The sequence below is a fragment of the Rhinoraja longicauda genome, chromosome 2, assembly GCF_053455715.1.
Source record: "Rhinoraja longicauda isolate Sanriku21f chromosome 2, sRhiLon1.1, whole genome shotgun sequence".
NCBI classification, from domain to species: domain Eukaryota; kingdom Metazoa; phylum Chordata; class Chondrichthyes; order Rajiformes; family Arhynchobatidae; genus Rhinoraja; species Rhinoraja longicauda.
In genome coordinates, this window is record NC_135954.1 from 31,480,036 (window position 1) to 31,503,115 (window position 23,080).

The 23,080-nt window shown below is 41.9% G+C and overlaps 1 protein-coding gene across 1 annotated transcript in view; it reads right to left on the reverse strand.

Annotated features, from left to right (window-relative positions):
* Positions 1-23,080, reverse strand: part of malrd1 (MAM and LDL receptor class A domain containing 1) — a 261,497-nt gene that overhangs the window by 223,901 nt on the left and 14,516 nt on the right. Inside the window, exons 5-8 of the mRNA XM_078427721.1 lie at positions 18,396-18,533; positions 15,037-15,143; positions 13,198-13,368; positions 1,938-2,061 (exon numbers count right to left, since the gene is read on the reverse strand). Coding sequence (XP_078283847.1) covers positions 1,938-2,061; positions 13,198-13,368; positions 15,037-15,143; positions 18,396-18,533 — 540 coding nt within the window. The remainder of the gene's footprint in view (positions 1-1,937; positions 2,062-13,197; positions 13,369-15,036; positions 15,144-18,395; positions 18,534-23,080) is intronic.

The window sequence follows — 23,080 nt, forward strand, 5'->3', positions numbered from 1 at the left end:
TATTGTCAGTTAGCCTCTATTTTATTTTCCAGCTCTTTGTAGTCTGCTGCCTCCAGTATCAAAGCAAGTAAAGTTATCATGGGCCTTGGGATTTTTTTGATGGTACACACATTACAAATGTGTTGCCTTAGGGCTGCGTCAGTCCTTTTTGCAAAATACATTGTAGTACATTATTCATGTTTAATTTCTGCTTACTGATGCTTGATGACAACAGATAGAGAATAAGAACTTTCATTTAAAAATGAAATAATGTCACACAGTATGAACAGCAGGGAACAATAGTCTGCTGTCAAGCGAATTTGTAGATGACATTGCAGCTGTGCTTAGCCACACGGTCATGGGTATACAGAGAGAATAAAGACAGAGACAAAATGAAATTGACTAAGATAAATGGGGCAGGGAATGGCATATGCATCTTAATTCTGACAAGAATGTTGCACTTTGGAAATACAGTAAATGATAGCGTCGTGGAAAATGTTGCAGAAGAGAGGAATTTAGGAGTACAGATGCATGGTTCTCTAAAAGTGGTAAGTCAGGTGGGTAGTGTGGTGAAGAAAGCATTGGGAACATGTTTCCTTCCTCTAACGTCAGCAATTTGTCATTTTTAAAGTACAGAAAGTGCTGAAATCACTCAATAGGCCAGGTGGCACCTGTGGAAAGAGAAATAGAGGTTTAAGGTCTTATGAACCGTTAACTCTCTTTCTCTGCACTGCTGGGAGCTTTCAGTATTTTTTGATTTTATTTGTTGGACTTTGTTACTTGGAAGCTCATAATACCAGATCAAAATACCCTACAAACCAATCATTTATCAGGGTACAAATATGGTAGCAAATGTGTGTGTGTTACCGAATGTAACTTGCATGACCATTATTCCTTCTTCAAAGGATAAATCCACTGGAGAATGGACAAAATAGAGGTGATGCTAATATGCATGTGTGTTCCTACAATATTTTAGACAATAGACAATAGGTGCAGGAGTAGGCCATTCGGCGCTTCAAGCCAGCACTGCCATTCAATGTGATCATGGCTGATTATTCACAATCAGTACCCCATTCCTGCCTTCTCCCCATACCCCCTGACTCCGTTATCTTTAAGAACACTATCTATCTCTCTATTGAAAGCATCCAGAGAATTGGCTTCCACTGGCTTCTGAGGCAGAGAATTCCACAGATTTACAACTCTCTGACTGAAAAAGTTTTTCCTCATCTCGGTTCTAAATGGCCTACCCGTTATTCTTAAGCTGTGGCCCCTGGTTCTGGACTCCCCCAACATTGGGAACATGTTTCCTGCCTCTAATGTGTCCAATCCCTTAATAATCTTATATGTTTCAATGATCCCCTCTCATCCTTCTAAATTCCAGCGTATACAAGCCTGGACGCTCGAGTCTTTCAACATACGACGGTCCTGCCATTCTGGGAATTAACCTAGTGAACCTACGCTGCACACCCTCAATAGCAAGAATATCCTTCCTCAAATTTGGAGACCAAAACTGCACAAAGTACTCCAGGTGCGGTCTCACTAGGGCCCTGTACAACTGCAGAAGGACCTCTTTGCTCCGATACTCAACTCCTCTTGTTATGAAGGCCAACATGCCATTAGCTTGGCTTGGTACCTAATTACCACAGATGGATGATTATTTATCTGACTCAAAAATAAGAAAACAAAAAGAGGTTAGAGGTAGGAGCAGTGGAATAGCTCCTTAAGCTTGTATATAAGATCAATGAATAAGATCAAGGATATAGTTTAATTACATCATTAGCTTCCCTATCTTATCCTCAGAGCCCTTGAACACTTAATCCCTTCTTGTTGACACCTACAACTAAATCCATTTAAAATTATATGCAGTCCCTTGGAAGAGAGATTGGCCACAATGCATCAAACATTAGAAAACAGGACAGCAATTCTTTTTGCAATCTGATAGTAAATTAAATACTTGCCTTTGCATTCTGTTATGGAATTTGGGACCATTGTGTTGAATACAGTGCAACCTGGAGTTAAACTGATATCATCAATTGCAATAAATGCATTGGGTAGAGCTAAGATACTGCCCTGGAGAATAATCTAAAATAAAAGAGAACAATTGATCAACCAACATTCTTCACAATCAAGCACCATTAATTGAAAAGTCATCACAATTACAATCCTGATCATCACGCAGCTTTTAAACATTATTTTTGTTTCTTATTAACTTGGGGGGTGGGTGTGGAGTTGCATGAATAACTGGGAAAGCTACCATTTATTGCCTACTCAAGCTGCTCTCAAGGGAATGGTAGTGAGCTGCTGTTGTGACTTCCTCCTGATGATGGGATTTCCATTGAACCATTGAGTAGGGAGGTGCAGAATGTAAAATGGTCATTGATGAAGGAATAGCAAAAAATAATGAAACTACAACAGTGTAAGGCATGGTAGAGAATCAAGCAACACTTGTGTTCCCATGCATCTCCTACCATAGTGTTTCATGGTAGCAAATGTTCTGGGTTTGTAAAGTGCAGTTGGAGAAGCCTGATTAAATAAATTCAAAGCAATTTTAAGATGCTGCATATACATTGGGGTTTTTTCTTATCAAAAAATACTTTATTCAAAAAATAAATATATATAAAGCATGTTCCTTCCAAAACTCCATCCGACATTCTCGGAGGCTATACAAACATTCAATACAGATATTCAATACACCAAATGCACAAAATTACCCACCACCCTTGCCACTCATGTGGCCCACTGGCGTGGAATCCCTTCCCTTATTTGTAGGGGCGTCTCCACCACACCCTGCCCCCCATGTCCAGCAGCGGAAGGACCCTAGACTGTGGCCCTTCCCCACAGAGCCTTGGCGTTGGCTGCACCAAGCTTCAGTGCGTCCCTCAGCACGCACTCCTGCAGTCTGCAGTGGGCCAGTCGGCAACATTCCCAGACAGACATCTCTCTCTGCTGGGAGGTCAACAAAGATTGGGCAGACCAAAGAGCGTTTTTCGCCGAGTTGATGATCTTCCAGCAGCACTCGATGTCAGTCTCTGAATGCAGGGCCGTTTTTACAGCATTATGGGCCCCCGGGCAAAGCAGTGTACTGGGGCCCCTACCGTTACTCTCCCCCACCCCCCTTTCCCTACCAGCCCCCCCCCCTGTCGTGCCGGCGAAAAGCACTTACCGAAAAGCACTTAGCGATGGACTTAGGGTGCTACATTGTTGCGAAAAGCACCATTACAGATCGCTGTGAGAAGCACAGTGACCGAAAATGTTGCGAAAAAAGCACTTATTGAACCTACATTTTTAAAGTAGTATTTATTTATTGCAAGTCACTTAACATACACAGATCAGCATGGGGCCTCTATGCTCATGGGCCCCCGGGCAAGTGCCCATCAGGCCCATGCGTTCAGATGGCCCTGTCTGAATGCGTCCCTGGGAACAGTCCGTAAATCACAGAGTTCTCCGTGACGGAGCTGTTCGGAATAAATCGTGACAGGGACCCTTGCAAACCTCTCCAGACTCTCTTTGCAAATCCACACTCTGCGAAGAGGTGGGCAACCGTCTCCTCTCCAGAGCAGCCGCCTTTGTGTAACGTCTCCTGTGCATGTACATTGTACAGTCTTATTGTGCATTTGATCTCCTTTTAGAAAGGAGATGAGGAGGAGTTTCTTTAGGCAGAGGATGATGAATCTGTGGAATTCATTGTGTCAGAAGGCTGTGGAGGTCTCGTTAATAGATATTTTTAAGGTGGAGATTGATAGATTTTTGATGAGTATGGGTGTCAGTGGTTATGGGGGGGAAGGCAGGAGAATGGGGTCGAGAAAGAAAGATAGATCAGCCATGATTGAATGATGGAGTAGACTTGATGGGCCGAATGACCTATTCTGCTCCTACCTTGTGAACTTATGAACATGGTAGAAGGAATGAATGCTTATTAAGTTTGATGTGTACCAATCAAGCAATTGGCCATGTCTTCCTGCATTTGGTCCATATCCTTCTTTTTGCCTTTCAATTTTAATACATGTCCAAACATCGCTTAAATGTCATTATTGTATTTGACAACAATGAGTTCCAGATAAAAACCACTCTTGAATTTAAAAAAGACCTTCCTCTCAAATCCCTTTTAAAATACCTTCCTCTCAATTTAAACCCATGTTCTCTTATTTGTGATAAGTCTGCTGTGGAAAAAGATTTGGATTATTTAACCTGTCTATGCTGAAGTGTTGAATTTCCTGTATATTGCTGATACTCCACTTATCCAGGGAAGTGGAGAGTATTCCATCAATCCCGTCTTGTCCCTTGAAGATTGTGGAAAGGCTTCAGAGAGTCAGGAAATATTGCAGCAAACCCAGCTTCAGATCTGCTCTTTTAGCCACAATATTTATGTCGCTCATGCAATAATATATTCTGGCCACTTGTGAGCTGCAGAGTACTGATGCTGGGGATCCGGGCAATGGTAATGCGCGTGAATATAAAGCATAGATGGCTGTTTGTTTGTTGGAGATTGTCACTACTTGGCAATTGCATAGCATACATTTTACATCATTTATCAGTTCCTGGTTACATGTTGTCATGATCACACCACGGGCATGATTTAACATAGAACAGTACAGCGCAGGAGTAGGCCCTTTGGCCCACAATATCTGCGCTGAACATGATGTCAAGTTAAACTAATCTCCTTTGCCTGCATGTGATCAAGATCCCTCCATTCCCTGCATATCCATGCATCTATCCAAAAGTCTCTTAAATGCAATTTTCATACCTGCCTCCACCACCACCCATGCAGCATGTTCCAGCACCCACCACTCTGTTTAGGAAAAAAATGCCCTGCACTTCTCCTTTAAACTTTGCCCCTCTCATCTTAAAGCTATGCCCTCTAGTCTTTAACATTTCCACCCTGCGATAAAGCTTCAGACTGTCCATCCTCTCTATGCCTCTCATAATTTTATATACTACTGTCAGGTCTTTAGTTACATAGAAACATAGAAAAGAGGTGCAGGAGGAGGCCATTCGGCCCTTCGAGCCATTCATTGTGATCATGGCTGATCATCCCCAATCAATAATCCATGCCTGCCTTCTCCCCATTTCCCTTGACTCCACTAGCCCCAAGAGCTCTATCTAACTCTCTCATAAATCCATCCAGGGATTTGGCTTCCACTGCCCTCTGTGGCAGAGAATTCCACAAATTCACAACTCTCTGGGTGAAAAAGTTTTTTCTCACCTCAGTTTTAAATGGCCTCCCCTTTATTCTAAGATTGTGGCCCCTGGTTCTGGACTCACCCAACATTGGGAACATTTTTCCTGCATCTAGCTTTATAATTTTATATGTTTCTATAAGATCCCCTTTCATCCTTCTAAACTCCAGTGAATACAAGCCTAGTCTTTTCAATCTTTCCTCATATGTCAGTCCCGCCATCCCAGGGATCAATCTCATGAACCTATGCTGCACTGCCTCAATTACAATGATGTCCTTCCTCAAATTAGGAGACCAAAACTGTACACAATACTCCAGATGTGGTCTTACCAGGGCCCTATACAACTGCAGAAGAACCTCTTTACTCCTATACTGAAATCCTCTCGTTATGAAGGCCAACATTCCATTAGCTTTCTTCACTGCCTGCTGTAGGTGCACGCCAACTTTCAGTGACTGGTGTACAAGGACACCCAGGTCTCGCTGCACCTCCCCCTTACCTAACCTAACACCATTGAGATAATAATCTGCCTCCTTGTTTTTGCCGCCAAAGTGGATAACCTCACATTTATCTATGTTATTATACTGCATCTGCCACGCATCTCCCCACTCACTCAACCTGTCCAGGTCACCCTGCAACCTCCTAACATCCACTTCACAGTTTACACTGCCACCCAGCTTTGTGTCATCCGCAAACTTGCTAGTGTTGCTTCTAATTCCCTCTTCCAAATCATTAATACATATGGTAAACAGTTGCAGCCCCAACACCGAGACTTGCGGCACTCCACTCGACACTGTCTGCCATTCTGAAAAGGACCCGTTTACTCCTACTCTTTGCTCCCTGTCTGGCAACCAATTTTCTATCCATGTCCCCAATACCATGTGCTCTAATTTTAGTCACCAATCTCCCTTGCGGGACCTTATCAAATGCTTTCTGAAAGTCTAGATACACTACATCCACTGGCTCCCCTTCATCCATTTTATTTGTCACATCCTCAAAAAATTCCAGAAGATTAGTCAAGCATGATTTCCCTTTCATAAATCCATGCTGACTTGGACTTATCCTTTTATTGCTATCCAAATGCACCATTATTGCCTCTTTAATAATTGACTCCAGCATCTTTCCCACCACCGAAGTCAGGCTAACTGGCCTGTAATTCCCCATTTTCTCTCTCGCTCCTTTCTTGAAATGTGGGATAACATTAGCTATCCTTCAATCCACAGGAACTGATCCTGAATCTATTGAATATTGGAAAATGATCACCAATGCATCCACAATTTCTAGAGCCACCTCCCTGAGGACCCTGGGATGCAGACCATCAGGCTCAGTGGATTTATCATCTTTCAGTCCCATTAGTCTACCCAATGCTATTTCTCGCCTAATGAAAATTTCTTTCAGTTCCTCTACCCCCCTAGATCCTCTGTCCTCCAGTATATCTGGGAGATTGTTTGTGTCTTCCTTAGTGAAGTCAGATCCAAAGTACCTGTTCAACTCTTCTGCCATTTCCTTGTTACCCATACTAATTTCACCCGTGTCTGCCTTCAAGGGACCCACATTTGACTTTGCTACTCTTTTTCTCTTAACATATCTAATGAGGCTTTTACTGTCCTTCTTTATATTCTTGGCCAGCTTCCCCTCGTACTTCATCTTTTCAGCCCGCATTGCCTGTTTTGTTACCTTCTGTTGATCTTTGAAAGTTTCCCAATCCTCTGGCTTCCAGCTACTCTTTGCTGTGTTGTACATCATTTCTTTTAGTTTTATTCCATCCCTAACTTCCCTTGTCAACCACGGTTGCCTCCTACTCCCCTTAGAATCTTTCTTCCTTTTTGGAATGAAATGAGTCATCATCATCATCATCATCATATATCTACAGCCGGAAACAGGCCTTTTCGGCCCTCCAAGTCCGTGCCGCCCAGCGATCCCCGTACATTAACACTATCCTACACCCACTAGGGACAATTTTTACATTTACCCAGCCAATTAACCTACATACCTGTACGTCTTTGGAGTGTGGGAGGAAACCGAAGATCTCGGAGAAAACCCACGCAGGTCACGGGGAGAACGTACAAACTCCTTACAGTGCAGCACCCGTAGTCAGGATCGAACCTGTGTCTCCGGCGGTGCATTCGCTGTAAAGCAGCAACTCTGCGCTACCGGATTATGCCCAGAAATTCCTGCCATTGCTGTTCCACCGTCATTCCTGTTAGGATCCCTTTCCAGTCTGCCTTGGCCAGCTCCTCTCTCATGCCTTCATAGTTCCCTTTGTTCAACTGCATCACTGACACTTCTGATTTAACCTTCTCCTTCTCAAATTGCAGATTAAATCTAATCATATTATGATCACTACCTCCAAGCGGTTCCTTTACCTTGAGTTCTCTTATCAAATAGTTCTGCCGATGGAATAAAGCATTTATCAACTTCCAAACTTAAGATGGATGGCAGGTCACATTGATGACATAGTATTGGATGGTTGGACCTAAGAACAGCTCTGAGGAACTCCTACAGTGATATCCTGTGGTCGGGTTGATTGACCATCAACAATCATCATCTTTAGACTTCAAGCTGTGGATTATTTTCCCTTTGATACCCATTGACTTTAATGTTACTGCACTTTTCACATAGCAACTTTAAAAGAGTTAACCACTCCAAAGTGCTTCCCAGTTCTTTTTAGGCCTTTTATTTTCTGCTTTCATTGACTAATAAATAGAGCTTGGAAAACCACTTCAAGATGCCAAGTCTGCCAATGCCAAGTCTAAGCCAAATTCTTATATGTGTTCAATGAGACTCTGGTGAAGGCTCTACTTTCCTTCCTACACAGGCCAGTGGTGTTCTTCAATTATTCTTTAATTGTTAATTTTTTCTTTAGTTTGACTATAGAGCAGCCTTCCACTTTTATCCTGTGCTCTGAAGTTTGGAATTTCACATCAAATGCTTTTGGAAGAGTGAATAAATTACCTTCTTCCAAGTTATCAGCCTTTACTATTTACTGGTGTGCTACAATGCTGATAACTACATTCTGCACTCTGTACAGTGCCCTCCATAATGCTTGGGATAAAGACCCATCATTTATTTATTTGCCTCTGTACTCCACAATTTGAGATTTGTAATAGAAAAAAAATCACATATGGTTAAAGTGCACATTGTCAGATTTTATTAAAGGCCATTTTAATACATTTTGGTTTCACCATGTAGAAATTACAGCATTGTTTATACATTCTCCCTCCCCCCCAAAATCAACTTCATGAATAGAAACACAGAGGCTAAACTGCAAGATGCAAACCACTTGTTCGCTGCAAAAATAGGATGGCCCGGTTCCAGTTTGCCAAGAAGTACTTGAAAGAGCAACCACAGTTCTGGAAAAAGGTCTTGAGGACAGATGAGACGATGATTAAATTATATCAGAGTGATGGCAAGAACAAAGTATGGAGGAGAGAAGGAACTGCCCAAGATCCAAAGCATACCACCTCATTCGTGAAACACGGTGGTGGGGGTGTTATGGCCTGGGCATGCATGGCTGCTGAAGGTACTGGCAGCTTATCTTCATTGATGATACAACTGCTGATGTTGGTAGCATAATGAATTCTGAAGTGTATAGACACATCCTGTCTACTCAAGTTCAACTCAAAACTCATTGGTCGGCAGTTCATTCTACATTAAGACAATGATCCCAAACATACTGCTAAAGCAACAAAGGAGTGTTTCAAAGCTAAAAAATTGTAAATTCTTGAGTGGCCAAGTCAATCACCTGATCTGAACCCAATTGAGCATGCCTTTTATATGCTGAAGGCAAAACTGAAGGGAACTAGCCCCCAAAACGTACAGGTATGTAGGTTAATTGGCTGGGTAAATGTAAAAATTGTCCCTAGTGTGTGTAGGATAGTGTTAATGTACGGGGATCGCTGGGCGGCACGGACTTGGTGGGCCGAAAAGGCCTGTTTCCGGCTGTATGTGTATGGTATGGTATGGTAAAACAAGCATAAGCTAAAGATGGCTGCAATACAGGCCTGGCAGAGCATCACCAGAGAAGACACCCAGCAACCGGTGATGTCCATGAATTGCAGACTTCAAGCAGTCATTGCATGCAAAGGATATGCAACAAAGTACTAAAAATGACTACTTTTATTTACATGACATTGCTGTGCCCCAAACATTATGGTGCCCTGAAATGGGGAGACTATGTATAAACACTGCTGCAATTTCTACATCGTGAAGCCAAAATATATAAAAATGGCCTTTATTAAAATCCGACAATGTGCACTTTAACCACACGTGATTTTTTTCTATTACAAATCTCAAATTGTGGAGTACAGAGGCAAATAAATAAATGATGGGTCTTTGTCCCAAACATTATGGAGTGCACTGCATATTTCCCTTTGCTCTTCATAGAGTACTCAAGTTTGACTTGATTGTATTTATATATAGTATTACCGGGTAGTGCCGTCAGTGATGGCAGCGTGTTTTAAAAAGTTCGTGTTAATGTTCCCTGATTTGCTTCATGTGGGGGGTGGGGTAGGGTGTTGGGGGAAACAATCTTTCAATCTCTTATCTTGCCGGCGATGCGATTGTTTTCTGGATCGTATCTCCGGTCGCTCTACGGCCTAACATCATGGAGCTGGTGGCCTTGCTTGAGACTGATTTTGAGCCCCACCGTGGGGCTGTGGACTTACCATCGGAGCCTGCGATCCCTTGCCTAGGATTGACGCTCCAACTGGATTCCAACATTGAGGTTGAGACTGATGTCGGAAGTTCCAAAGCCGCAGGAGGTTCGACTAGCCCCGACTCAGGGTCCGATCGCCCGACTTGGGGGAGCTGAGATCCCCCCGATGCGAGAGCTTGATCACCCCGATGCAGAGGGCCCGACTGCCGGCTAGCGGGGGACTAAGATCGTCCCGTCAAAGGAAGGCTCGAGGCCCCCGACCGTGGAAGAACAAAGGAGGGAAAAGATTGAACTTTTTTTTTCGCCTTCCATCACAGAGGAAAGTGGAGGAGTCACTGTGGTGGATGTTTATATTAAAATGTATTTTGTGTGTCTTGTTGCTTTTTATTGGTATGACTGTATGGCAAATTAAATTCCTCGTATGTTGCAAAACATTCTTGGCTAATAAAGTATGATTATGATGATGATTATGATGATTATTATGATTATGATTATTATGATCCTATTTGATTGGACAGAGTGCAAAACCAAGCTTTTCACTGTACATGTGACAATAATAAACCTAAACCAAAATCTTTTTCTAATCCAACCCTGGAAGAAGGAAATGTATTAAAATTGCTTAATGTGTCTCTCTGGTTTCCCCATCCTTGGCTACATTGTTCATTACTCCAGAAATCTGTAGTTGGAACTAAAAACTATTGAAGGATTGCAAGGTGAATCACTGGCTCACCCATTACTGAACTGTTTTGTGCAGTAATAATAACTGATCGGGTTCATTTCTTATTTTATTTTTGTAAAACAAATTCTTTATATTCTTCCACATCGCATCTCACAATAAGTTTAAATACTATTTCTAGTTGATTGTGTTGTTCTGTCTCCAATTATGCATTCAAATCAATAAATCCTTGAAACAGAATTCTTGTTTCCTTGCACAAATTGTATTGTCAAACGTGGCCTCGGCATATTTTTAAAAGCAAACAGAAACCAAGCCAAGAAGAGCTGACCCTGGAATAAATGTACGAGGCAAAGGAAGAGATTTAAGTGCACCTGTGTGCATCTCAGGAGAGAGAAGAGACTCAGGTGAAGTGCTAGGTTGCTTGTTTGATTTTTACAATGCTTTCTTTACTGTTCCAAAGAAATAATGATGGCTCGTCTTAAAATGAAGGAAGGCTGGAGAGTAAATTGTTTGAAGGCAAGAACTTTATAGAAAGGGAGAAATTAATAGCAGCCTTGTGTACCAACATAATGCCAAATAAGGCTTAATATAAGATGACTTGAAGCCACATCTATTGGTGCAGGTCATGTAGGTAAAATGCAGCACTCTGTTGGGAAAGGAAAGGAGGTATGGCACTGTCAGTTAAAAAAGATTGCATTACTTCAGTATTGAGTGCGGAGATCTAGGAAGGTGCCGTGACCAGGAGACACCTCCCAGGAGGCTGCGGAGAAGCCAGGAGGCAGATCCCCATGGCCGGACTCTGGGTCGGCACCGCTGAGGTGTCAGGAGTCAGAGGTCGAGGTCCAGTACGGGGTTGGCAGAGGTCGAACACGCTGCTGAGAACAAAGGAGGACCCGGCGTGGAGGGACCACTGAAATGGAGGACAAAGATGGACCTAGCATGAAGGGACCACTGAGATGGAGGACAAAGGCTTGGGTGGGATCACCGAGATGGAGGACAAAGGTGGACCCGGCATGGGGGGACCACTGAGATGGAGGACAAAGGTGGACCCGGCATGGGGGGACCACTGAGATGGAGGGCAAAGGTGGACCCGGCATGGGGGGACCACTGAGATGGAGGGCAAAGGTGGACCCGGCGTGGGTGGGAACCACCAAGAACTAAGGGGGACCACAAACGGAATGTGTTAAAAATGGATTGTGTAAAATGGAATACTTTGCAACTTTGTTGGCGCCCTTATGTGGCAACTCTTTGTATACCTCTTAAAATTGCTTAATGTTTCTCTCTGGGTTCCCCATCCTTGGGGAATGCAAAACAGAGAACATCACTGTGACCTGTCACATGTGACAATAAAGTATCATTCATTCATTCGGCTCCTCAAATAAAGCCAGAAGACTTTAGATATTAGAAACAAAAAGGGTGTCATCGCTTTGTTGGGGTGTGTTACAGACCTCCCAACAGTCAACGGGAGACGGTGGAATAAATATGTCAGCCGATATCAGAGTGGCACAATAAAATATAATTACTGTCCTGGGTGATTTCAATTTCCTAAATATTAATTGGAATTGCCTTAGCACTGAAGGCTCAGTGTGAATCGAGTTTTTGAGGAGTGTCCAAGATAATTTTTTTATACAATGTATCGATAGGTTAGATGACAGAAGGAACATTACTGATCTTATCTTGGGGAATATAGTTAGTCTATGGAGGATGCGTCATTGATGGATCATTTTGAGCAAAGTGACCATAACTTCATATATGTCAAAGTGTTTATAGAAAAGGATAGGGATAGCCTAACAATAAATGTCTGAAACCAGCAGATGGCTAATTTCATTAACACAAGGGAGGACTGGCCAAAGGTAAATTGGGATCATCTACTTGCAGGTATGCCATAATCTGCATATTGGGAAGCATTCAAAGGACGAATAGTAAGAGTCCACCCCTTAGGCACAGAGATTGTGGACCAAAGATTCAGTTCCTCTGCTGTACTGTTCTATGTTCTATTTAGTTCCAGGCCAACATGTTTCTGTCAGGCTAAAAGCCAAGAACAGAAACCCTGGGATGTTGTAGACTTTCGAGAGCTAGCGCCTCATAGAGCCTCAGCATTACATACCTAGTTTTGTATACAAGCCCTCTTGAAATAAATAGCATTGAGTTTCCTTTCTTTACTACCGATTCGACTTGCAGATTGACTTTTTGGGAATCCTGCACCAGCACTCCCAAGACCCTTTGCACCTCTGATTTCTGAATTCTCTCCTCATTTAGAAAATAGTCTACACCTTTATTCCTACTGCCAAAATAAAACTAGAGTGCATCGATTTCAGGTGAAAGGGGAAGAATTTAACAGGGACCTGAGGACCAACTTTTTCACACCGATGGTGGTGGGTATATGGAATGAGCTGCCAGAGAAAATGGGCGAGACGAGTAGAGTTACAATGTTCAAGAGACATTTAGACAGGTACTTTTGTTAGGAAAGTTTTATAGGGATCTGAGCAAAAATGCAAGCAAATGAGACCAGCTCAGGTATTTAACTTGGTCGGCATGGACAGGTTGGGCTGAAGGGCCTGTTTTGTGCTGCATAATTCTAAAACTTCCCCTTTTCTCCTAAATACCAGATTTTTACATAAAAGGAAAACAAGTTCTGTATCTTCAGAAAGTTAAATTTGAGTTAGTCCAGTTACCTATATTTCTGTTCAGTGCCAACTTGACCTCCTCACCTGGAAAGTTGTCACGGTTTCTGTTGCACTCCACTCCACAGGGATCTCCTTTTTAGCCCAACTTTTGTTGACTGATGGGTTGAGGGAAGCCACTCTTTTCACGTTTCCAGCTATAGTCTGAATATATATTGATAAGTTGGCTCTTTCTGACATTTGATACCAGAACCTTACCTAATTCAAAATGAAAGATAATTTAGTTTAGAACTTTCATCACCGGCCCCAATATGCCCACACATTTGAGATGGAAGAACAGCATCACTCGCAATTGGCTTTTCATTTGGTTTTGTATGTTCTCATAGTTTCTGGCTTCTTTCCTCTAACTCTTCAATTAACAATTCTATGTTTCTATGTACAACCTTAACCAAAAATCCTTACATTGTTTTCTTAGATGTCCCTGGTTCTGGTGGCCCTGTGCAAGACGTCTGTAGAGGAGCTGTCTATGTGGATTATGTGGCCTCTTCAGAACAGTGTGACCTCAGAATCATGGCCTCCATGCTGACCAAGGAACACCAGGCCAAAACTTCCAAATTTATCATCCTGTCTGGCCATTTGATGCCCGACTCACCACAGAGATCTCAAGTGGAAACACTTGAACTGGTTGATGTGTTTCTTGTAAAACGCCTAAGTCTCACTGCCATACAAAAACTCATGAATAAGACTGCTCTGTACACTGCGATCTTGACTGGTAACATGGTGATTCGGTGATTCATCACGATAGTACAGGCGACCAAGCAGTTGACTGGCCTTGCTTATTCGAGCCACCATTTCCATGTTGAGAGAGCCATCAGAAGAACTGATGCTTAACAGGTACTTCAAGTGCTAGACTGTCTTTGGCTCACCAATGCATGTGCTGCAAGGATACACTGCGAAGCCTGGAGCAAGTACGCGCAGGACATTGGTTTTGTTGAGCCTTGTTGTAAAAGTCACGAGGCTCCTACAAACTTGTTAATGCTAACGAAGTAGGTCAAACTGGGAATGTGCCACCAGGCAAGTCGTTGGCAAACATCTCCTCGACAATCAGTCTCTCAAACATTTTGATCCTTGACTTTAGTCTCTGGTCAGAGTTAACCGTCCAGTCCATCTCTCAAATACAATCCTCTTTCAAGATAATGAACAGTACGAATAATGTGATGCTTTGGTGGGATCATCCAAAACACTTCCCTGTTGACCTTGTCGAAGGTCTTTGTCAGATTGATGAGAACAGCACAGAGGTCCATGTGCTGCTCAACGCATTTCTCCTGGACCTATCTCATCAAGGAAACCATGTCTGGTCTGAAGCCATACTGAACCTCTGGTAGCATTTCTTCTGATCTAATCAGTGAATTGAGGATGACATGCAAGAATATTCCTAACAATGGATACGAGGGAGATTCACAATATTTAAGAAGTATCTAGTTGATCATTTGAATTGCGAAGGAGTGTAGGAAAATAACTGCGGATGCTGGTACAAATCGAAGGTATCACAAAATGCTGGAGTAACTCAGCGGGTCAGGCAGCATCTCTGGAGAGAAGGAATGGGTGACGTTTCGGGTCGAGACCATTCTTTCACCCTTGTGATACGATTTGAATTGCCAATGTATAGAAGGCCAAGGAGCAATTGCTCATATATGTGTTTAGTATTGATAGGTAGGTAATAGTTAGCATAGCTATGGTTGTACAAAGATACTGTTTTTGTACTCTATGAGTATGAACATTTAAAAATCTAAAAAATGTGCTGTGGAAATGTGGTTTAATAATCGACAGTTATGTTACTCTCTAATTAATTCTGCAATTTTGTTCATTTCTTCTAATCAGATTTATATTTAATTAAAGTACATTCTGGAAATGTCTGACACATACCTGACATGGTGAATCATTAATTAATTGATTCTTTAACTGTGGACTGCCAAGCTGAATTATGTTTGTTGCTTTATGGTCTGAGGTTGCTTTGAAATAGAGGAATATTCCTGTTGTACAATAGAAAACAAGAACAGTTATTTACACATGTCATCTTAAAACCTTTCAATATGTGCACAAGAAGTTTCGTTTAAATGAGCTTACTCCAAAGATACAGCATGGAAACAGGCCCTTCAGCCCATCAAGTCCATACCTACAATCGATCATCCGTTCATACTAATTCTATGTTATCTCATTTTCTCATCTACCTCCAACACTCTCCTGGCAATTTATAGAGCCCAATTAACCTACAAACCTGCACGGCTTTGGGATGTTGGAAGAAACCGGAGCACCTGGAGGAAACCCACACGGTCACAGGGAGAACGTGAAAACTCCGCACAGACAGCATCCTCGGTCAGGATTGAGTCTGGCGTTGTGAGGCAGCATCTCTACCAACTATTCCATTGTGCTGCCTATCTGTTACATGAACAAGTTTGTGAATCCTTATTTGACTGTGGTGCATGTTCAGTACCATACCTGGGAACATTTCTGTTTAACTCACTTTGAGCTTCTCCAGGGCACAGACAAACTATGAGCGTGTGGAGGTATCACCTCAGGTGCTCGTGTGGTTCTGAGCAGACAAGGCCAAGCACATGGCCTGGAGTTGGCTCCAAAGTCACAGAAGCTTCATAACTTTCAGAAAATACCAGATGGTGGATCAAATTATGATCCATTCTATCAGGCACTTATACCTCAAAATTAGATTTGAACGAATTAGACATTCTACACATTGTGGGGTTTTATACAAGTTACAGTTTGGTGCCTTGTAAGATTTTTTAAAAATTGAATGACAAGCTCTTTGAAAGCCCACGACTGCATTTGCTAATTTGAACCAAGCAATAAGTGTTGAACTGCGTGATTTTCTACAGGAGTTGCACACAAAACTCATAACTGCAATATTGTTACTGCGCAGATCACAGGAAAGGCTTGTATGACCTTGAAGGAATGTTTCCTGCAGCAGCCACAAACCAGCAGAATAATAGTCTGCCAAAGGAGTGTGCTTGGGGGATTTCTCGTCAGGAGCACAAAACCACCCTGTTGTGAGCATTTGGCTTCTTAGAGTCCCACATTGCAAATAATTACATTCACATAGTCATACTGCATGGAAGCAGGCCCTTTGGCCAAACTTGCCCATTCCAACTGACATGCCCTATCTACACTAGTCCCACCTACCTGCATTTGGCCCATATCCCTCTAACCCTATCCTATCCATGTACCTGTCCAAATGTTTATTTTTGGACATTGGACCAATTGAGATTGTACCTGCCTCAACTACCACCTCCTGCAGTTCATTCACTACACCTACAAACCTTTGCGTAAAAAAGTTGCACTTCAGGTTCTTATTAAATATTTCTCCCCTCACCTTAAACCCAAGTCCTCTAGTTCTTGATTCCCTTACTCTGGGTAAAAGACTGTGTTTACCCAGTGTATTCCTCTCATGATTCTCATTGTTTTCAAGAGAGAGTTAGATTTAGCTCTTAGGGCTAAGGGAATCAAGGGATACAGGGAAAAAAAAGCCGGTATGGGGGTACTGATTTTGGACGATCATATTGAATAGCGATGCTGGCTCAAAGGACCGAATGACCTACTCCTGCACCTATTTTCTATGTTTCTATGTCTATGTTTTCTATGAACTTAGAAGATCACCCTTCATCCTCTTGCACTCCAAGGAATAAAATCCTAGCCTGCTCAACCCCTCCCCCGCCCTCGAGTTCTGGCAACATCCTGGTAAATCTTCTCTGCACCCTTTCCAGCTTAACAACATCTTTCCTATAACAGGGTGACCAAAACTGAACACCATACTCTATTGGCCTCCAATTGGCCTCGCCAATGTTTTGAACAACATGCCCTTGGAGATAAAGGGTGATCAATTGGCTAGAGATCTCATAAAAATACAAACCACTGGAAGAACTCAGCAGGTTGAGCAACATCAGTGGAGGCAAAGAAATGGCTGATGCTTTGGGTCATTGAATCATAGAGTAATCCAGCATAGCAAAATACCCTTTGACCCAACTCATCAATGCCGACCAAGATGCCCCATCAAAGCAAGTCTCATTAACAGATGTATGCACCTTTCCTATCCATGTATTTATTCACAAAATGCTGGAGTAACTCAGCAGGTCAGGCACCATCTCAGGAGAGAAGGAATGGGTGACATTTTGGGTCGGGACCGTTCTTCAGAGTCTGAAGAAGGGTCTCGACCCAAAATGTCACCCATTCTTTCTCTCCTGAGATGCCGCCTGACCTGCTGAGTTACTCCAGCATTTTGTGAATAAATACCTTCAATTTGTACCAGCATCTGCAGTTATTTTCGTACATTTCCTATCCATGTAAATGTCCAAACATATTTTTAATGTTGTTATTGTACCTACCTCAACTACTTCCTTTGCCAGCTCCTTCCATATACCCACCCGATGTGTGTGACAAAAACACACTCTCTGTGTCAAGACCATGCATCAGGACAACATGAAACTCAACCCTCCCTTTGCCTCTACAGATGCTGCTTGACCTACTGAGCTTCTCTTCCATTTTGATTTTGATTTCAGATTCCAGCATTGGCAGTCACTTGCATCTCTGTGATCACAGACAGTTGCACTGAGGTGTATAAAATTTTAAAAAAGCAGTAATCATTGTTAGATCAAATTACAGAATGGGAATAGCACTCTGGGGTTCATAATTAGAAAGAGTATCCAAAATGCTTACCAGATAAAGACTGAAAAGCTTAGTATGGTAGGAATTCAAAGTTCTCTTAGAAGCCCAGAAAGATTAAGGAAGAAGAGAAACTTCTTCCTTCAAAGAATGTTGAACCTTTGAATTTGAAGTGCATCAACAGATTTTTAATGGAAGAGAAAGCTCAGGACAGAGGTCGATAGATTAATGGACACCAAGCAAATCAGTGGGTATGAGGATAGTGATGGAAAGTATAGAGGTAGAAAATTAGCCATCAATTTATTGATTGTCAAAGCATGTGGCATATTCTATTTCTTATGCTCTTCAAAAATCCTTGAAACACTCCCTCTTTAACCATATTTTGTGTTCCTTCTCTTTTTTAAACTTTCCCACCACTGTCCCAGTGCACCTTCCTTCCTCTTGAAGCTGTCTGAAACATTCTACAATAGCTTAATTACATGGGCTAACAAACATCAAGCTTAACTATTTGGTTTGTTAACCTGTGGACTAGATAGATGGGCAACTTCTGGGAAAGCCAAATTTATCCTGTTCACATGTTGGTGAACAACAATGTGATAACGGTGAGCACTCACCTTGGTTGGAATTGGTTGTGTGGTCTGTAATAGGTAATCCTGATGTTTGGGCCTGTCCTCGAACCCACACAGCACCATCTGAGGTGAGATGTTTCCACTCACAGAAATCAGACTCAAAGTTGCACATGGTATACTTTGCTGGAAAACAAAATGCAAGAGAATGAGATGATGTTGAAGTATTCAGACAGCTGAGGGAAGGGTCATCACAAGGAAATTTAAAACAACAGGTACTGGAACTCTAGAACTCTAAAATACAGAAAATGCTGGAAACACTCATCATGTCAGGCAGCTTCTGTGAAGAGAGAAACTCAAAGGTTTCAGGTCAAAGGCCTTTGCCAGAACTGGGAAATAGAGAAAAATGAGTTATTTTTAAGCTGAAGAGAAAGTTAAGGATGGGATAAATAAGACAAGCATAGGATGGGGTAAGGTCTGGGTTAGACAAGTGAGGATATATGATTGTTGATGGATTAATGGGGGAACAGAGTGAAAAAGCAGAGAAAATAAGTCTAAAAGGCAGCAAAATGCAGGGCTGTGGCACAGGCCCAGTAAGTTAAGCCATGCTAAGGGAGAGGAAAAAGCCTGAGCCAAAAATCATGGCTTACGGGCAAAATGGCCAATTCAGATTCAATCAAAGGTAGGGAGATACCAGAAATTTGATAAGGAGTATTTCCGATTTTTATCATACATTGCAAAATTGATTGCTTTGGAAATGAAAGCTAAAAACAAACAAAATTATATCCAGCTCAGCAATGTTCATTTTAATGTGGCACAAGCATAATCTTGTCTTCAAATATGACTAAATGTAGTCTTATTTTAATGAGATCTAAATGTTGCTCGTGGATGAGAATATTAGACCTGGCACATTTAACATTCCAGTATCATGAGATGACGTAATGGCTGCACTTTATTTCTCAGCAACTCTGCCACAATAATGTTCTCTTGATATTCTTTGGGCAGTAAATAATCCCAGATCATTACCCATTAACCATTATTGCAGTGGTGGTGCTAGGCTCTGAAGTACAAAGTTAAAATCAAAATGTGTTATCTAATAATGAATAACTTTTGGATAATATAATGACCCAACAGCCAGCAATTAGGTTTCAGCATTAATTATAATCTGTTTGCCCAATTTAAACGAGTAAAGGGCAGATATATATATACTTCAATATTCAAGCTAAATGGGATGCAATTTAAACCCAGCCATAAAAGAAATGCAGCATTTAACAATCCATCTGCACCTTAATATATCTTACTGGTGTAACGTAACACTAGAATATTTATGATTTCTTGCAAAAAATAAATCAGAGAACTAAGTGTGGTCTTCAGAATTGGTAATGTGTGAATTTCTGAAATTTCCACCTTATTTCAAATTTATTGGAAAAACACATCAAATAATTTTTTAGCTGAAATGCTATTGGTTTTTTTGTGAAGAATGATGTGCTTAGACTGCACGGCTTGGTTTCAGAGCGAGTCACCATTCTATGCAAAATCTCATGACCAAGAGCAGTGAGGGACTAACGTCTTTAAAATAAAACTTTAATGCTAATATGCAAGGACACAGAAACAAATATCAGAGTCGCAGCAGGAAAAGAAGTAGCATAATGAAAGGATGGATGACCACCAGGTCAATGGCAGAGAACTTCACAATCTGTCATTTTATATTAGACACTGAGTCAAACTCAGTAAAATCCAAACAGTCTGAAGCAGGTCCTGACCGGAAATGTCACCTTTTAATTTCCTCTCCAGATGGTGCCTGACCCGCTAAGTTCCTCCAGCATTTAGTGTTTTGCTCAAGATTCCAGCATCTGCTGTCCCTCATGTCAACATCTATTCTACGTTGCATTTGCTGGATATCCATTTTGGACTTCAGAATTGCAGGTGGGCTTAAACGACCCTTTCTACGTTGTACATTTCCATGATTCTAATTGAAAGGCTTGGTGTATTTGTATTTATATCTGTGTGTGTCATTATTATTTTTGTGATGCATTGCATTTATCATTTCCCTGCATCAGTGGGAGAAACTCCGCCTTAGACTGTAGTCTTCATATGGTTGAGGAGGACATGATGACCAGGGACAATACCAGATCAGATTCATCAAGTTACAGTCAGAGGGCAAAAAGAACAGTGCTGAAAATGTCACTGCTATGCTCTTAAATCTATCACAGATAGGGAACTTTCTCTCAACTTGAAAAGTAATTAGAAAGCAATTAATGATATTGAACCAGGCTAGGAGGAGCACTCGTATAATATTGTACAAAAAAGATTAATGTAACTCAGCTGGAAACCCTTCAGTTAAAATTACCCTCAAGGGCCTGTCCATTGATACCCCTCAAATCAATGTTTTGATCATTGTTTTCAAGGCAGGTGAGGGGAACAGAAACTGGAGGAGCAAAAAGAGAAAATGTTGGAAAAATTCAGCGTGTCTGGCTGCATCTATGGAAAGAGAAACAGTCAATATTTCAGGACTGTGACCATTCCTCAGGACAGACGCTTCCTGCACGGTTGATCTTGCCAGCATTTTTACTTTTTGTTTCAGATTTCCAGCATCTGCAGCTGTTTGATTTTCAAAAGCTTTAGATGCAGCTCCAAAGGCATCATTAGATCATATCTGCTGGACCTGAATTGGCATGCAGGGTAGCTGAAAGTGGGACTAAATCTAGAAGGTCCAAAAAAGTTGGAGTTTTAAGCAAAATTTTGGAACTGCTCTATTCCATGCTCCCCTTCTGTTGGGGGTCTTCTGTGAACCTATCCTTAGCCATCATGCACCAACCTCGTGGCTTATCTGATGCCATGAATGATTCTTTGCTTCACTGCACTGACTTACTGTCAGTTTCAGATGGGAACAGACTAAGTTAACACAGTTGAACTCTGGATGCTCTTTCACAACCAAACTCAAGACAATTTAACACATGCCTCAAACCCCACTCTCCTAAATGATACTCAGAATTGTAACTGCCACAAGAAAACCTGTAAAAGGCACACGTATAGCCATGACTGGAACTAGATACAAAATGCTGGAGTAACTCAGCTGGTCAGGCAGAATCTCTGGAGAAAATGGTTTGGTGAGTATATGGAATGAGCAGCCAGAGGGCGTAGTTGAGACAGATACAACAGGAGCATTTCAAATACATTTGGACAGGTATATGGATAGGAAAGGTTTAGTTGAGTTTAGTTTATTGTCACATGTGCTGGGATGCAGTGAAAAGCTTTTTTATTGGAAGATATGGAAGGATATGGGTCAAATGTGGGCAAATGGAACTGGCTTGCAGGGCCATCTGGGATTGGATGAGTTGGGCTGAAAGGCCTGTGTCTGTGCTCTATGACTCCAAATAACTTATTGACATTACGGTAATCAAGAGATGTAGGGTTAGAGATGAAATGGTGCTGAGGCAAAAGGTCAGCCACTGTCTGGCTGAAGAGCAGAGCAGACACGAGGAGCTGAATGGACAAGCTCTGTTTCCATATTCTACAATGCCAAGCATAAGTGAAGCAGTTGGTCTTCAATTGGGTTCATTATCACCATTCCTCACATCAGCTTTTGTTGTTTAATTATGATTTATTTAATTAGCTGAATTTAAAATCCACAGCAGTTCTGATGGTACTTGAGCTCGTTCCTCCAGATTTTTAGTCAAAGCCTCAGGATTATCAGCATGATGATACAACCACTACAACCCTGTTGCCATAGTGATATAATAGTAATTCATTTTTAGGAAATAATTCAGACTTCAAGAGTCCCATCTATTGATTACTGCAGCCTGCATTGGGGCAAATTCCAGCAGCACAGTGGTTAACTTACTGGACTAGCAGTCAGAGTTCTGAACCACTGATCTAAAGATAGTGGTTCATATCCTGCCATGGGAGCTGGGGACTTGAGATTCAAGTAATTCAATAAAAATCTGGATTTAAAAATTAAAGCTCGCCTTAATAACTGTAACAATCCAATGGATAGTTTTCTGTAAATATGGATCAGGCTCACTAATGTTCTTCAAGGAAGGGAATCACTTGCTCTCGCTCAGTCCATCCAAACAGTCAGAGAGTTGTTTTTCAGCCAGAGAGTTGTAAATCTGTGGAATTCACTGCCTCAGAAGGCAGTGGAGGCCAAGTCTCTGAATGCATTCAAGAGAGAGCTAGATAGAGCTCTTAAGGATAGCGGAGTCAGGGGGTATGGGGAGAAGGCAGGAACGGGGTACTGATTGAGAATGATCAGCCATGATCACATTGAATGGTGGTGCTGGCTCGGGCCGAATGGCCTACTCCTGCACCTATTGTCTATCAGCCTACACCCTACATTCCTCTCCAGGTCAGGAGCAAATAAGAATGGGCAATTAAAGTTCCATCTTGCAAAGTAATATATATTTTTTTAATTACTCCATGAATCAGTGATGAGAATATAATCAGTCTATAATCAAAGATTTTCCTTCTATTGTCCACATTCAACATATTTTCTTGATAAAATACATTAATAAAAGCTAAAAGTAAATATCTGAACAATCTGGACAGTGCCTTGTATTCCACTTGGACAGCTTACAACCCAATGGTATGAACATTGAATTCTCTAACTCTATGTGCTACCCTCCCCACTCTTTTTCCCCCCTCCCCACTCTTTTTCCCCCCTCCCTTTCCTGTGCCCCCAACCAAATGCACACCCCTTTCTCTCACTATCCCGTCCCCGCCCCCTTTTCCCC